Source organism: Podarcis pityusensis, assembly GCF_964106645.2.
Source record: "Podarcis pityusensis genome assembly, chromosome: 9".
Taxonomy (NCBI): Eukaryota; Metazoa; Chordata; class Lepidosauria; order Squamata; family Lacertidae; genus Podarcis; species Podarcis pityusensis.
In genome coordinates this window covers 19,746,582-19,762,023 of record NC_138034.1, presented here as the reverse complement: position 1 = coordinate 19,762,023, position 15,442 = coordinate 19,746,582, and the positions used below count along the sequence as shown (strand labels likewise).

At 43.9% G+C, this 15,442-nt stretch overlaps 1 protein-coding gene across 10 annotated transcripts in view; it reads left to right on the top strand.

Annotated features, from left to right (window-relative positions):
• Positions 1-15,442, top strand: part of LIMCH1 (LIM and calponin homology domains 1) — a 220,987-nt gene that overhangs the window by 68,102 nt on the left and 137,443 nt on the right. For all 10 annotated transcript variants that reach the window (XM_081019766.1, XM_081019765.1, XM_081019764.1 and 7 more), the window contains exon 2: positions 7,951-8,021. In XM_081019766.1, coding sequence (XP_080875892.1) covers positions 7,951-8,021 — 71 coding nt within the window. The remainder of the gene's footprint in view (positions 1-7,950; positions 8,022-15,442) is intronic.

Sequence of the window (15,442 nt, the reverse complement as noted above, 5' to 3'; positions counted from 1 at the left end):
TGCTTTGGAAGAATCGCTGTGTCGTCTGATATGTTTGCCCACAACTTAACAGTTTGAAAGTCTGCCTCACTCAAAGAAGAAGAAGAAGAAGAAGAAGAAGAAGAAGAAGAAGAAGAAGTTTATTATTTATACCCTGCTCATCTGACTGGTTTGCCCCAGCCACACTGGGCGGCTTCCAGCATATAAATAATAATAATAATAATAATAATAATAATAATAATAATAATAAACATTAGCCTGAATTTTAAAAAAAGAAATCATAATTGTTACTTTCAAACTTTGGCGTGGGTCTTGATCCAGCACCTAGCATAGTGGAAGCTGCAGTAACTGATTTCAGTAGATCATGGATTGTATCTTCCCTTACAAAAAAGGAAGGAAATAAAAATTAAAAATTAAGAAAGGAAGACAAAAAGAAGGTACTTGGCATTCTCTCTCTCTCTCTCTCTCTCTCTCTCGCCTTGATGCTGAACACAAATTGTTATATACACACAAGCAGCAGCAGCAGTAGCCATATAAACAGAAGTCAAGGAAGGAGAGATTTCATGTATAAAAGCCAAGTGAGAAATTACCCTTTTTGTTTCTTCGCATTGACATTCTGTTTCAGAATTACTGCTTGTGGTCCCATCGCCACATGGACATTGCATAATGGATGAGTTTGTGCTGTCAGAGGCAGCAGGTGTTCTAACAATAAAAAAAGAGCCGGTTATTGTTTGAGCCAGCATCTCCACGCCGCATGCCCTGTGAACAAAACCTCTCCTGTATCTGGAGCAGCAGGGAAAAATAAAAGCAACAGACCAATTGCCACTTTACCGCATTACAATCTTAATTGGATGTTCCAGAAATAAATTGATGTGGGTTTTCACCCCAGCTCTGTTTATGTAGAAATTGATTAGTAATCCAATTTCATCTAGAATTGCATGGTTTGTCACAGATAGGTGCTGTCGGCAGATCAGTTGTTTAAAAAAAATTATTTCCAATTATTGCATCGGTGTGTAAATTTGTGCTCAAGCGAAACCACCAGCAAGGTAATTGCTTTCAGACTTACTTTTCTGTTGGCTAAAGCCTTCTCTGCATACGTCGGCCACTGAAAGCTAAGTATACTGTTTGCTATTGCTAACAGATTTCAGAGGGAGCAAGAATGCAGATGAAAAAGAAATCGCAAGCATTATTATATATTTCTTAGCCTGAGGACCAGTTTATGCTCTTCTGTCTGCAGATGATGTAAAGATGGCCTTCTGTGTAATATGGGTGGCGCAGGCAGGCTCTTCTATGCTTAATTTATGTGATGTGTTCTCACATTTTTCAGGGCAAACATGTGGTTTGCCTTGTTGCTTCATATCTCCGATATCAGAGAGGGCTAAGTGAGCCGAGAATTCCCATATTGTGAACCATGTGCTTCAACCCTAAGAGAGCGGATGTTTTGAGATGAACCATGGCAGAACCTGAAAACAAAAGCTCACCATGGTTTGTTTATTTTTTAAAAATCACTTTATTTGACTTGTGTAACTTCTGTCCCTTGGAGTTAAGTTTTAAGTACAAAAAATAAAGAAGTATAGTGAGAACCATAGTAATAAAAGGAAAGGAAAATAACAGGGCCATTAGTTGGATATTTACTGGTAGCAGCAAGCGTTTGGAAGGGTTTGAGTGGAATTTCTTCGGTAAAATTGGTACAATAAAGTGTGGGAAATTGCCCTTGCTGAAAAAGTTTACACAAAAACTATGTATAGCAACAGGACAGAAAAACAGGACAGAAAGAAAGAAAGAAAGAAAGAAAGAAAGAAAGACACATTTACGGTGAAATGGTGAAACTTTCTTGCTTTTACAAATCAAATGGATTATTATTATTATTATTATTATTATTATTATTATTGAATTTATATACTGCCCTATACCTGGGGGTCTCAGGGCGGTCACAGAATAAAATCAAAATATAAAACCACAAAATACATAATAAAAATAAAAACAGCAACCCAATACCCTCCCCCACAAAAACACATTTTAAAAGGACATCAGATCAACCAAAGGCCTGGTTAAAAAGGAACATTTTGTATTCTTATGCATATCCCTACAGCCAGAGGAGCTGGAAACTTGCTTTTTCTTTAAAACACATGAACTTTCCCATATATTCAGATACTCCTTGGAGACCCTGCTTTGAACCCCCTTACCCTCAGGTGGGTGAGGACCTGAGAGACGACCTTGTTCATTTTGTGGTGCTCTTGCTTGGTGCTGAACTGGAAATTCTTCTGGAAAGGCAGAAATCTTTTTACTTCCTAAGGCCTTTGCGTTCCTGAGTCTTAAAGCACTGTTTATAACAGAGGTCGGCAACCTAAGGCCCATGGGCTGGTTCCGGCCCATGAGCTTCCTGGAACTGGCCCACGGCCATTCTGTGGATCAGTGTGGGGATTCTGTGAAAAGCGCCGGCAATAGCTTGAGTGCACGCATGGGTGCGCATTCTCCGGCCCACCGAGAGGTCTGCCTCGGAGTGGACCTGCCTGGCCTCAAAAAACGTTGCTGACCCCTGGTTTATAACAAGGCTTGCCAATGTGGTTCCCTCATAATGTTGTTGGATTCCATCACCCACCACACCTAGCAAGCATGGCCAGTGGTTGGGCATGATGGGAAGTGTAGTCCAAATTTTTTTTTGAAGGCACAACATTGACTAAGCCTGGTTTTTACCCTCCCCTGCAAAAATCTCCCAGGTCCTGATCCAGATTGTCCCCCCTGGGTGTTTCTGAAAGAAAAATATTGCACTGAATGAAAACAGCAACATAATTAGTTTTCTGGCCCAGAGAATTCGAGTCAAGCAAGGGTAGAAGAAAGGAACAATTGATTCCATTTTAGAGAATGAAACCAAAGCGGTTTCCAAAAGATCACACAAGAGGTTTGTGGTAATGGCATACAATAAGTACCAAAAACATGCTCCTTTATTCCAAATTACCGCCAAGTATTTACTGCCAAATTACAACCAAGCTATTGTGATTCAGCAATACTGGTTAGAGGAAGGGCCCCTCAGGAATCGGAAATAATGGTGTATTTTATCTACTTGTTGTATGGCCATCTTTTCAGATGGCTTTATGGGAGAGGGGATGAAATTGAGCAGGGACAAATAAAGTGATCTTCTGTGGAAGCTTACTTTTTTTGCAAACACTCCCTATAAATGGACTAATTTTGTGTGGCAAGCAACCTAATTCTCAAAGCTGTTCACTAGCAGAAATTGAGCAACAGGAGCTCACCCCGTCGCGGGGATTCGAACCGCAGACCTTCTGATCGGCAAGTCCTAGGCTCTGTGGTTTAACCCACAGCGCCACCCGCGTCCCTTACTTCATAGTAGTTCTGTTGAATAAAATGGAAGAGTTTCAGGGCCCTTTCAGGCTCCCGGCTGCCCAGGTGTACTCTAGGGTTAAACCGAGAAATCTGTGGATTTCAACCTCTCAAATGTCTTCAAGATAATCTGTGGAGCTATTTTACTGTACTGTAGTATTCTCTAACGAAAAAGCCATCTTTGCTTGAGGCCAAAATGCATCTGTTTTGACCGTTTTGCTCTAAACAGAGCCGTATGGGACCTATTTAGTGCAAATGAGCAGATAAATGGCTGTTTTTATCAAGCACAATCCCCGTATCCTTTCTAGGACAAACGATCTCTTCATGGCTGTGTTTCACATAATGCAATCCCCTTCCTTCCTCGCTTGCTATCCATCTCATGTAGAAACCAAATAATTGCCTCCAGGAGCAAGCCAAGGTCTCATTAAGCTTTGGCACTGCCCAGTCAGTTGGCTTCCAATATGTGGCGGGATAGGAAAAATTTCACCTGGGGACATCATCTGCTTAGTTATTTGTAACCTTTTGCTTTTCCCCTCCCTTCCTTAAGCTGTTCTGACACCTGGGGCTTGTTAGGCTAATGCAGCGGATCATGTCAAGCCTCAGTAATATGAACTGATGCATACTGACAACAATTGTGGTAATATGGCTTTGTTTAGCGGTCTGGCTTTTGGCGTTGATCTGGCGTATTGATATAGCTATCTGCGTTGTATTATATATAACTTGATTGTTTTTATTGTATTAGTGGTTTTTGTTGTTGCTGGAAGCTGATTCAAGTGAGTAATGGGGCAAATTTAGAAAGGTATCCGTTTTAAAAATATGTAATTTTAAAAGAAAACAGATAAGTGAGCTCTTTGGCTCTCACTTCAGTCTCTGGACCCCAGAAAAAAAGACAGAGGAAACTGGGTGTGTGGGGGGGACTCCATGTGTCAAACCTAGAACTAGGAAGGATGTCTCCCGCACTGCCAATCCTCAAACATTCTCCACTCTTCCACTCAGTGGTGATGGTGGGAAGTACAGTGGTACCTCAGGTTAAGTACAGTCATACCTCAGGTTGAATGTGCTTCAGATTGAGCGCTTTTGAGTTGCGCTCCGCGGCAGCCCGGAAGTAACGGAGTGCGTTACTTCCGGGTTTTGCCACTCGCGCATGCGCAGACGCTCAAAATGACGTCACACACATGCACGGAAGTGGCAAAACTCGACCCGCGCATGCACAGATGCGTCTTATGTTCCATTCAGGATGCGAACGGGGCTCCGGAATGGACCCCATTCGCGTCCTGAGGTACCACTGTACTTAATTCGTTCCGGAGGTCTGTTCTTAACCTGAAACTGTTCATATCCTGAAGCAACACTTTAGCTAATGGGGCCTCCCACTGCCACCGCTGCACGATTTCTGTTCTCATCCTGAAGCAAAGTTCTTAACCCGAGGTACTATTTCTGGGTTAGCAGAGTCTGTAACCTGAAGCATATGTAACCCGAGGTACCACTGTATGATGTCGAACTCAGGATGAAAGGGAAAAACGTGCTAAGAGGAAGGCACGCTTGGCAAACCCTCACCATGATCAACACCCGCCAGGAAACCTATGTCCCCACTGTGGAAGGATGTGTGGATCCAGAATTGGCCTCCACAGTCACTTACGGACTCACTGTTAAGACCGTGTTCATGGAAGACAATCTTACTTGGGTACGAGTGATCTCCAAAGAAGAAGACGAAAGATGGGAAATGTAGTTTTCCCATGGGATCCTCCATAGTTTCCCACTCCCTATCACTCTGTTAGCCAGCAAGAAAGGAACGCTTTCCCTTCCCTGTTAATACAGTTTTGGTGCTCCTTTGGTCATAAACAAAAGGGAAGCTCCCAGTGGCACAATGGGTCAGTTAGTGTGTCTGGCTGTTAACCAGCTGGTTGGTGGTTTGAGCCCACCCAGGGATGGCTGTGGGCAGGATTCCTGCATTGCAAGTTGTCTCCACCTCCACTCTTCCCTTTTATAGAATTGTAGAGTTGGAAGGGACCCCAAGGATCATCTAGGCCAGTCCCCTGCAATGCTGGAATCTCAACACGTGTTGGTCTCCCATCCAATATGAAACCATACCGGACCCTGCTTAGCTTTGTGAATGTGCTGGCAGTTTTATTGCTGTACCACTTGGGGAGATTGAGATGTACAGTAGAGTCAGGCAGCAGTGGCAGTGGGCTGAGGTTGGAAATTCTTTTCCCACTCAGGATTTTCTTATGAGCCAGAGAAGATGTTTGGGGTGTTTGTAAAACATGCCTCTGATTTTGAAGAATAGTTTCTTGATTCCAAGCCTGAATCTGAAGAGCTTCACTATCATGTCTACCGGTACTTATTCCAGCAGGTTTGATGCAAGCCGTACTCTGTTCCCCTTCAGGCTGAAGTTCCTTACCCCTTTATTCGACTGAGTTTAGTCTCTCCGTGCTCACATGTCTTTGTTTTCCTTGGTAAACACACATTTCATGTATGTCAACTAACAGCAATAGAATCATTCCATTGCCAAGACTGAACACAACCTCTTTAAAGAGGAAAATATAACAGAGATGATGAAATCATACCGTTTGTTGTACGTGTGTAGATGACAAATTACATTGAGCTTTGGTCCTTTGATTTTAATCATGGTATCACATGAAAAGCAGCCTCTTCCTGTTTTTCTGCGTTTTATAAATCTTATCAAAGACTTGGCAAATAGCTCAGGCATCAGTAGAGAATGAGATATGCTTGTGAGGTTCTGTGTGCTCTTAAAGAGGCTGCAAAGGCAATGCTTGCTTCAGCTAAGAATTTGAGCAGAAGGCCTGGGAAAGAGCCTCCCATTTCTGCCCCTGGTACTGCACTGCACAAATGATTGAACCAATTGTCAGCTCTGCATCCTGCAGCTCTCCCCAAATTATCACCCTGTGTGTTAAGCATAGGAGGGATGGAGTGCAAAGGCCACAGGGCCAAGAGTGGACTTTGCAGTCTAGCATCATTTAAAGATGTTGTGTATGTGTGGAATGGATGCTTCTGCTCTCTGACCATTGGGAAAGTGGACCTGAATAACTTGTGGCTAACTCGCTTCAAACAGATTTAGATTTTGGGTCATTTGCTTTGGAAAGTTTCATTTTGCGTCAGGGAATTTTCAGCAGCCCTAGAGCAGGAGTGGGGAACCTGTGACTCTCTGGAAGTTGCTGGAATCAAACTTCCATCATTCCCAACCACCATTGCCAAGGGTTGGGGATGATGAGAGTTTGGGCCCCTCCAAATGTTGTTGAACCATAGTTTCCTCACTCCTGGTCTGGAGAATGATGTAATTATAATCCTTATTTTACTTAGCTTTAGTAAGCAAAGCTAAATACGTGGAAATGGCCACATTTTCCCAGTTATTTATTTGTGTTTGGTGTCCATTCATTTTTGCCAATGAACTTGTGAAATGGAAAAAAATATATATATGTGAAATGTAAAGCACTGGAAAATTCTCAGGGGAAAAGTTCATTGAGTCATACCCGAGCTTTAATTACCATATTTTTCGCTCTATAAGACACACTTTTTCCCTCCTAAAAAGTAAGGGGAAATGTGTGTGCGTCTTATGGAGCGAATGCAGGCTGCGTGGCTATCCCAGAAGCCAGAACAGCGAGAGGGATCGCTGTGCAGCGCTCCCTCTTGCTGTTCTAGCTTCTGGCTTAGCCCCTCTGTCCCTTTCCTCACCTCCTGGAAAAGCCCCCAAGAGCCGCACTCCCTTTCACAAGCCGCGTGGAGCGTGTGTGCGGCTCTTGGGGGCTTTTCCCCAAGGAGGGAGAAGGGCAGCCTTCCATGCACTCCACGCAACTCGTGAAAGGGAGTGTTCAGCAGAGCCTGGGATGCATACAGGCTCTGCTCAGCGCTCCCTTTAAATAATATTTTTTCCTTGCATTCCCCCTCTAAAAACTAGGTGCGTCTTATGGTCAGGTGCGTTTTATGGAGCGAAAAATACGGTACCTCTACAAAGTAAAATTTATTTTTTATAGTCTTCTCAGAAATGGGGCTTCCTGGTTTCTATTTTCCAATACTCTTTGTGTAACAACTGTATATGATTTATTTGGGCACAGATAGCCCTTTGAGTATTTATTCAAAGTAAAAATCCCCCAAAAAGTGGTGTGAACATGCTCTTAGTCCCTTTTGTAGACCTGGGATCTTCAACTGAAGGGCAGTATATACAAATTTAATTAACAACAACAACAATAAACATAGGAAAGAGCCTACCTACTTTATTAGATGTGTTAAAATGTATCATGAGTTGGCACTTCTCAGCAGATCGGTATTTTGGGGATTGTATATAATAATTATAAATTGCATGAATACAGCTTTTCAGTTTGTCTTTACCAAATGATGGAGTACTGCAAATTTGAATGAAGTGTTAGGTCAGTGTTTCCTAAAGTGATAAGGCTGTATCCAATTAATTCATATTCAGAATAGTAGACCCACTGAAGTCTTACATGGGATACAGTGTATAAGCAGAAAATAAATTTCTAGGCTGTGACTAAGGCTGTTTCAGAAGTGCCAGAAAATATTGAGCTGAAGTGCTTTATGATGAAGTTCGTTTTTGTTCTGAAAACTGTCCCAAACCCTAAGATTTGATGGACTAATCCCCACCTCCTTCTTTTACAGCAAGTTACGGGGAGAACCTTTGGTGATAAAGATTTTCGGTCTGGATTAGAAAACGGTGTTCTGCTGTGTGAGTAAGTAAAACTGCACCTTGAACTATGGGTTTTAAGTTCTTTTTGTGAAGTCCTCGTAAAACTGCACCTTGAACTATGAGTTTTAAGTTCTTTTTGTGAAGGCCTCGTAAAACTGCACATTGAACTATGAGTTTTAAGTTCTTTTTGTGAAGTCCTCGTAATAATAGCTATAGCGTTCAAGTTATCTGTGCTTTGGAGATAGATTTGAGGAAGATTCACACAACCATTTTTTGTTCGTTTGCTTCTTGTCGAGTTTGGTTTGTTGACCTGGCTTTGGGAATGTTTCGCCAGCTGCCTAGATGGCCCCCTCGGATGTGCTAAAAAGCACATTGTGCTATGACTTCCTAGGAAGAAAAGTTACTTTCCCAGACATTATAGTACAGACCTGCTGTTAGGAGTCATCCGACCTCAAGCCAAAGGAAACTTCTTGTGTGGAGCACCTCCAACTTAAACAAGTGTAGCCAAAGCAAACAATTGAGGCTCGTCATCAAATGTGTTGCATGCTTAGGAACTGGATGGTCATGGTGGGTTGTCCAAGCGTCCTCCAAAGTATACATGCACATCTGGTGGGAACGCTGCCATTCTTGATGTAATATACCTCTTTGTGGAATGGACGAGGGAGGCTCTCAAATATCAGCCAATATTATTTAACACACAGGCTTCTGCTGTTGCCTAGCAAGCATTCTTCACAGCTCAAGAAATTGGCCTTAGTGTGACCAGATAGTCCACCAGGATGCTTTGCTTTGTGTTAATACATGACCATTTCCAAAGTTCTGTCATATTTAACAGGGGTTGCCAGAAATAGATTACAGGATGGGGACTTGCAGGTAAATGCTGACTCCGCTCTCAAGGGTCACATTGAGTTTTGTGGGGCAAAACCTATCTACATTATTCTGCAAGTCATTCATTTATTTAGATTAAAACTTTTTGTTAAAGTAAGTTGTACTCAGAGTAGTCTACTCTGAATATTACTCACAAAAGGTATTACGTGTACTCTAAAATGTGCTTTGAAATTTATTTTCAATGAGAACTGCACCAGAACATTCGAGAAGTGCAATATCTTGTGCACAATTAAGTTCTAGTCTGCTCATTAGACTGGGACAGGCATAGGCAAACTCCGGCCCTCCAGATGTTTTGAGACTACAATTCCCATCATCCCTGACCACTGGTCCTGTTAGCTAGGGATGATGGGAATTGTAGTTCCAAAACATCTGGAGGGGCGGAGTTTGCCTATGCCTGGACTGGGAGATCAGAGCCGGCCCTACTGTTAGGCAAAGTGGGGAAACCATTACAGGAGGTAGCAGAAAGCACAGCCCCCTTGCTGTTTCTCCTAAGCCCCCTGGGCATTCCCTCTCTTTTCAAGGACAGAGCTATGTATGCCACATGGCATTTTCCATCCCACCCCCTTAGCTTGCTGCCTCGGGTGTTGTGGAAGATGCTACTCCATCACCACTAGTGAGTTAAGATTTAACTTCCAGTCTAGTTAATTTCTGTATGTGGAATGAGGACAGGGCCAAGCAGCTAAAGTAGCATATCTCTGACGCTACCTGCCCCTAACACGCAGTAAGTTCAATTGTGGGAGTGTAATGGCAGGGTGCTACTTCACAGGTCTGAGGGTAAAAGGTAAAAGGTAAAGGACCCCTGGAGGGATGTGGGTGGTGCTGTGGTCCTAACCACTGAGCCTAGGGCTTGCCGATCGGAAGGTCGGCGGTTCGAATCCCTGCGACGGGGTGAGCTCCCATTGCTCTGTCCCAGCTCCTGCCAACCTAGCAGTTTGAAAGCACGCCAAAGTGCAAGTAGATAAATAGGTACCGCTCTGGTGGGAAGGTAAACGGCGTTTCCATGCACTGGTTTCACCAGAAGTGGCTTAGTCATGCTGGCCACATGACCCAGAAAAACTGTCTGCAGACAAACGTCGGCTCCCTCAGCCAGTAAGGCGAGATGAGCGCCGCAACCCCAGAGTTCTTCGCGACTGGACTTAACTGTCAGGGGTCCTTTACCTTTACCTTTTAAAGGATGGTTACCTGGATGGTTAAGTCCAGTCAAAGGCGACTATAGGGTTGTGGTGCTCATCTCACTTTCAGGCCGAGGGAGCCTGCGTTTGTCTGCAGACGGCTTTCCATGTCATGTGGCCAGCATGGCTAAACCACTTCTGGCACAACAGAACATTGTGACGGAAACCAGAGCGCATGGAAATGCCGTTTACCTTCACGTCGCAGCGGTACCTATTTATCTACTTGCACGGTTGTGCTTTTGAACTGCTAAGTTGGCAGAAGCTGGGACAGAGCAATGGGAGCTCACCCTGTTGCGGGGATTCGAAGCGCTGACCTTCTGTTTGGCAAGCCCAAGAGGCTTAGTGGTTTAGACCACAGCACTACCCGTGTCCCTAGTACCTCACAGGACCTCCTCAAACCTAGTGGCAGGCCTACTTTTGAGGTAGATTAGGGTGGCTGAGAGTGACCTAAGGCCCACGGTCACCCAGTGAACTTCATAATTCTCTCACAGCTCTCTAACCTATCTCATAAAGTTGTTGTAAGGATAAAGTCATGCATGCCACTTTGAGCACCTTGGAAGAAGGGTTGGATATAAAAGTCCATATGGATGTGTCCGTCACTGTACTTTCCCATGTTACCAAATACGTGCATGATGAACTGAAAACTATATTGGAAAACTAGAGGTGTGGCTTGTCTTGCAGCTTTTATGTTTTCTCTGTCTCTAGTCGTACATTTCGTCCTTGGCTAATAGTGCCTTTGGTAGAAAAGTGCTTAATTAACAGGGAATTAAGTTACCGCTCAGCTCATGTTGCCCTATTAATCCCAGTCTAACCAATTTGTGGACCTTTAGTACAAAAGAAGAGGGGGAAAATGCTTTGCTTGCTTGCAAATACCCTTTGTCTGACCAATGAGGTTCACAGACCTGACTTACCCTGGTGGAGATTGTTCCGTTGCACTCTGGCGTGAGTGTGATCGCCTCTTGTGAATCCTGCTTGCCCGGGGTCTAGTGTTCCTCAGTCAGCCATCTGGCAACCTTGACAAGCAAACCCTATCATTTAAGTGCAGAGGTGGACAGAGAGCATCTTGGCAATTGTGTTTGGTTGCCTTCCCCTTTCCCAGGGACATGTCTGAGAAGTGGTTTGACCATTGCATTGCTGAGGTAATTGGAGTCATGCAGGGTCAAACCTGTAAGAATCCCACCCTTTCCTGTCTGGAGCAGTAATGGGTGGAGCTGTGTGCACAATCAGTGGCATCTGTCTGACTCCAGTCGCTTATCTTTTCTTCACAGTCAGGATGCAGGTGGCGCTGTGGTCTAAACCACTGAGCCTCTTGGGCTTGCCGATTGGAAGGTGGGCAGTTCAAGTCCGTGCAACGGGGTAAGCTCCCATTGCTCTGTCCCAGCTCCTGCCAACCTAGCAGTTCAAAAGCACACCAGTGCAAGTAGATAAATAGTTACCGCTGTGGCGGGAAGGTAAATGGCGTTTCTGTGCACTCTGCCACCTGTCACAGTGTCCTGTTGCGCCAGAAGCGGTTTAGCCATGGTGGCCACATGGCCCGGAAAGCTGTCTGTGAACAAACACCGGCTCCCTCGGAAAAGCGGAGATGAGCGCCACATCCCATAGTCGCCTTTGACTGGACTGAACCGTCCAGGGGTCCTTTACCTTTACCTACCTTCACAGCATTAAAAGCAACTTACCATTTTGTACTTTGCTACTGTTAGCAACGTTACAAAATAGCAACATGTGCCTCACCCCTGTAAAAAATGGTGCAGGTCTGGTTTTAAACTGGTTGATTTTCTCAGCAAAACTCGTGCATGTGGCGTCTAGGTATGGATAAGTGCTCCCCTTCCATGTAAGGCTCATAGATTTCATATTCCTGAACCCTGAGGACAAAATGAGGGGCAGACTGAATCCTGTTGAGAAAGAACGCTCCAGAGGTTATGATGCTGGGGTGATTAAAGTATCCATACAGCTATTATGGGCATGTAAGAGATGTTCCTCCCTCAGTTGTATGATTGTGATAGTGTTACCAGAAAGGAAAGGCACATTTGCTGTCTCAAATGTAGGCCTCAAAAAAGTACGTCACTTGTAACCCCAAGTTCAAATGATCTATGACTTTAACTGTTGCAGAGTAATTTATATTAAAACTATATTAACTTGTGCTTATTTTGTGGTTTGCTTCCAAATTGATGTTCTCGTTTGTTAGTGTGATATATGCGCTTCCTGTTTCACTGTTAGAGGCTTTAAAAATATATATATATACCCCTGATTAGACCAGATCATGCTTTGTTTTCACTGCACAGAGAGATGGAAAGCGATGTCTTGTTTGCAACTGGTGTGCATGAGGGAAATCTGAAGGGACCTGAAGAAAGATTAAAATGGAGCGTGGTATTTTGAAGCTTTGTTCCCAGCTAAAAGCAAGCTGGTTTGGGTTTGCGGGTGCTCAGACTAATTGAAGGCTGGTCAAAGTACTGTATATGCAGCCAGGTTTAATACACCTGCAACTTGCTTCTGTTGAAACTTTTCAGTGTAAGGGAAAGTTGAAGAGATGGTTCTTACTATTACGTTTCATTCTATGGTCCAGATATCTCAGTACATAATACACGAGTCTCTCATCAAATCTGTCTTCAACAAAAATATGTGTACATGGTGACTTGGAAAGGAATGTGCGTATTATAGTAACAGACTGGGTAAAAGGAAGTATGCCATAGATCTGAAAGTGTGAAAACCTTTTTTGAGCAGCCGTTCTTCTTTTTGGGTTTAAAGCAACACTTCTGTTTTTCATAATGTTACTCGTTTCAATTGCTAATGCAGCTGTGCTCAGGCGCTAAGCTCTTTCGTTTTTTTGAAGGAGTGATTTCATGGCTTCTGGCACAGTGGTTTGGATTGACTAATACTGCGTAAAGCAATTTTTTTTGCAGGAGCTGTCTTTGTGTGCCAGAATAAGAGGCAATTCCCATTGAATTCCTTTTTAGTTTTGCTTAAGTTAGTGGTGCTGTAGAACAGATTGCAGGCACCAAGAGCCTTGCTGGTTTTCTTCATGCTGCAGTTGAGCCAACACTTATTTTCCTGTGTTTTCCTCAATCAATAGTGGCATGTATGAACCCCAGTGTCCCCCTGCCCACTTCAACATTGCTGCGCAGAACACTGCGGATGGACGTTTGGGAAAATGACTTCTCTGCATCAAACTCTCTCCCAAACTTCAGTTTGTAGTTTCACTTACTTCATGTATTGGTGCCACACACGGTGCTCTTTCCTGCCCTTGGTCAACGTAACGGTTCTTCTTTCGCTTTTCTAAATTACAAGGAGCATAGAATAATATTGCTGTGATTGCATTAGTGTAATAACTGCATTGTTACAAAAGTCGTGTGCCACACCCCCGCTCTCTGCAAAATTCCAGGCACTCACCCAGGGTCTGTGTTCCTGTGTAGAATTGAGACTGTCATAGATTTAAGAAATAGGTTTATTTACTTGTTTACACCTTCAGTCTGCATAGAGGGAATCTGGATTTTACAGCCTGGTCGTTTCAAGAGGGGCTTGTCCCCCATAGCAGTGCAGCTCTAGAGTCTAAGGCAGGCATGGCCAAACGTGGCCCTCCAGCTGTTTTGGGACTACAGTTCCCATCATCCCTGACCACTGGTCCTATTAGCTAGGGATGATGGGAGTTGTAGTCCCAAAACAGCTGGAGGGTCAAGTTTGGCCATGCCTGGTAAGGCATCTCTCACAGCCAGCCTTCAGCCAGCCTGCCCAAGATGGATCCCAGTCTTTCTTCTCCCTTCTTCTTCCCAGAATGCCTTGCTCCAAAAACACTCTTTTCCTGTCAGCTCACACCCAGTTACCCTGGCAGCCTTCCAAACCCCCAGTCTCTGTTTACACCTCAGGGCAAAAGGGGGGTGGGGGTAGGACAGCTCTCTTGCATTGCTAATGGCCCTCTGTGGCCCTGTATTGTTTCTTAATGGCCCTAGCTTGGCCAGGCTGTTCTGCATAGGCTATCTCAGGAGTTCCTCTGCAGCTTGTATTTCTCCTTTCGCATCACAGATAATTAAAATCCCACCATTTATTAATTTCTAGGGTTGGGGGGTTCCCCCCTCCCAATCTATAACAATCTTGACTGTAATGTTGGATACTACTACTACTACTACTACTACTACTACTAATGATAAAGAAAAAGGCTAAGGAATATGCATTTCAAGTTGTGGGGAGGGGGAACTAGGTAGTATTGCCCCTCTCCATCTTTCTAGCTTTCCAGGTTCTATGGCTTTATTCCTCTCATTTCCCCAGATGTCAAAACATCACAGTGCATCCACTCTTGGCTCCCTGTGTAGTGGTTAAGAGCGGTAGACTCATAATCTGGTGAACTGGGTTCGCTTCTCTGCTCCTCCACATGCAGCTGCTGGGTGAATTTTGGGCCAGTCACACTTCTCTGAAGTCTCTCAGCCTCACTCACCTCACAGAGTGTTTGTTGTGGGGGAGGAAGGGAAAGGAGATTGTTAGCCGCTTTGAGACTCCTTCGGGTAGTGATAAAGCAGGATATCAAATCCAAACTACTACTACTACTACTACTACTACTACTCTTCTTCTTCTTCTTCTTCTTCTTCTTCTTCTTCTTCTTCTTCTTCTTCTTCAGAACTCTCCTTGCTCCTTTCTGCAACAAGTATTCTGACCCTTTTACTCTACTGTCTCAGTAAACACCCCTTTGTCTGGGAAAGGTCTGGCCTATTCGTTGTTGCTCCCTTCCATGTACATTACAAGCGCATGCCTCTCTCTAGACTATAGTTCCGGAAGCGGCTTAGGGCAGGCTAATCTGTGAAGAAGACCATTCTGTAGTATTGTGGCAATCTAGTCTAACCACTGTTGTCAGTTTTGCCTGCCCAGCTGCTGCAGCTAGGCGGACCGAACCCGCTGGTAAATGTTTGAACAGCTGTTTGCAATTGCAACCGTTTGTTTTAAAGCAGTAATTCTCTGTTAATACCGAGTAGTCTCTTTAAAAGGCGTTAAAGAAGTGATCAAAACACCCTTTTTAGCAACACCCTTTAAAAATGAGAATTCAGAGAGATTGGAATGAGCAGAAACAAATGGGCAATTTAAAGTCTTGCTTGAATTCCAAAAACCAGTAGGTAAAGCTGTACGTTTTAAAGAAAAGTATTCTATCTTCCTCTTCTCTGGGAAGAGACCTTCCCTGCAACAGTATCTTATGGCTTGTCCAGTGCAAAGGAAGTGATTATGACAGTGAGGGCTATGATACTTGTTTTTTAATGGATTTTATGAATCAGTGCGAATGGAGAGTGGAGGGGCTAGCTAATACCCAATGAGCAGGATAGACCAGTGGTTTGGTATCCTATCTTTCAAATAATGCCAGAGATGATCAGTTCTATGTTTATATTTCCATTGTGTCCTATCATTTTCCTCTTCAATGCTCCAAACGTCA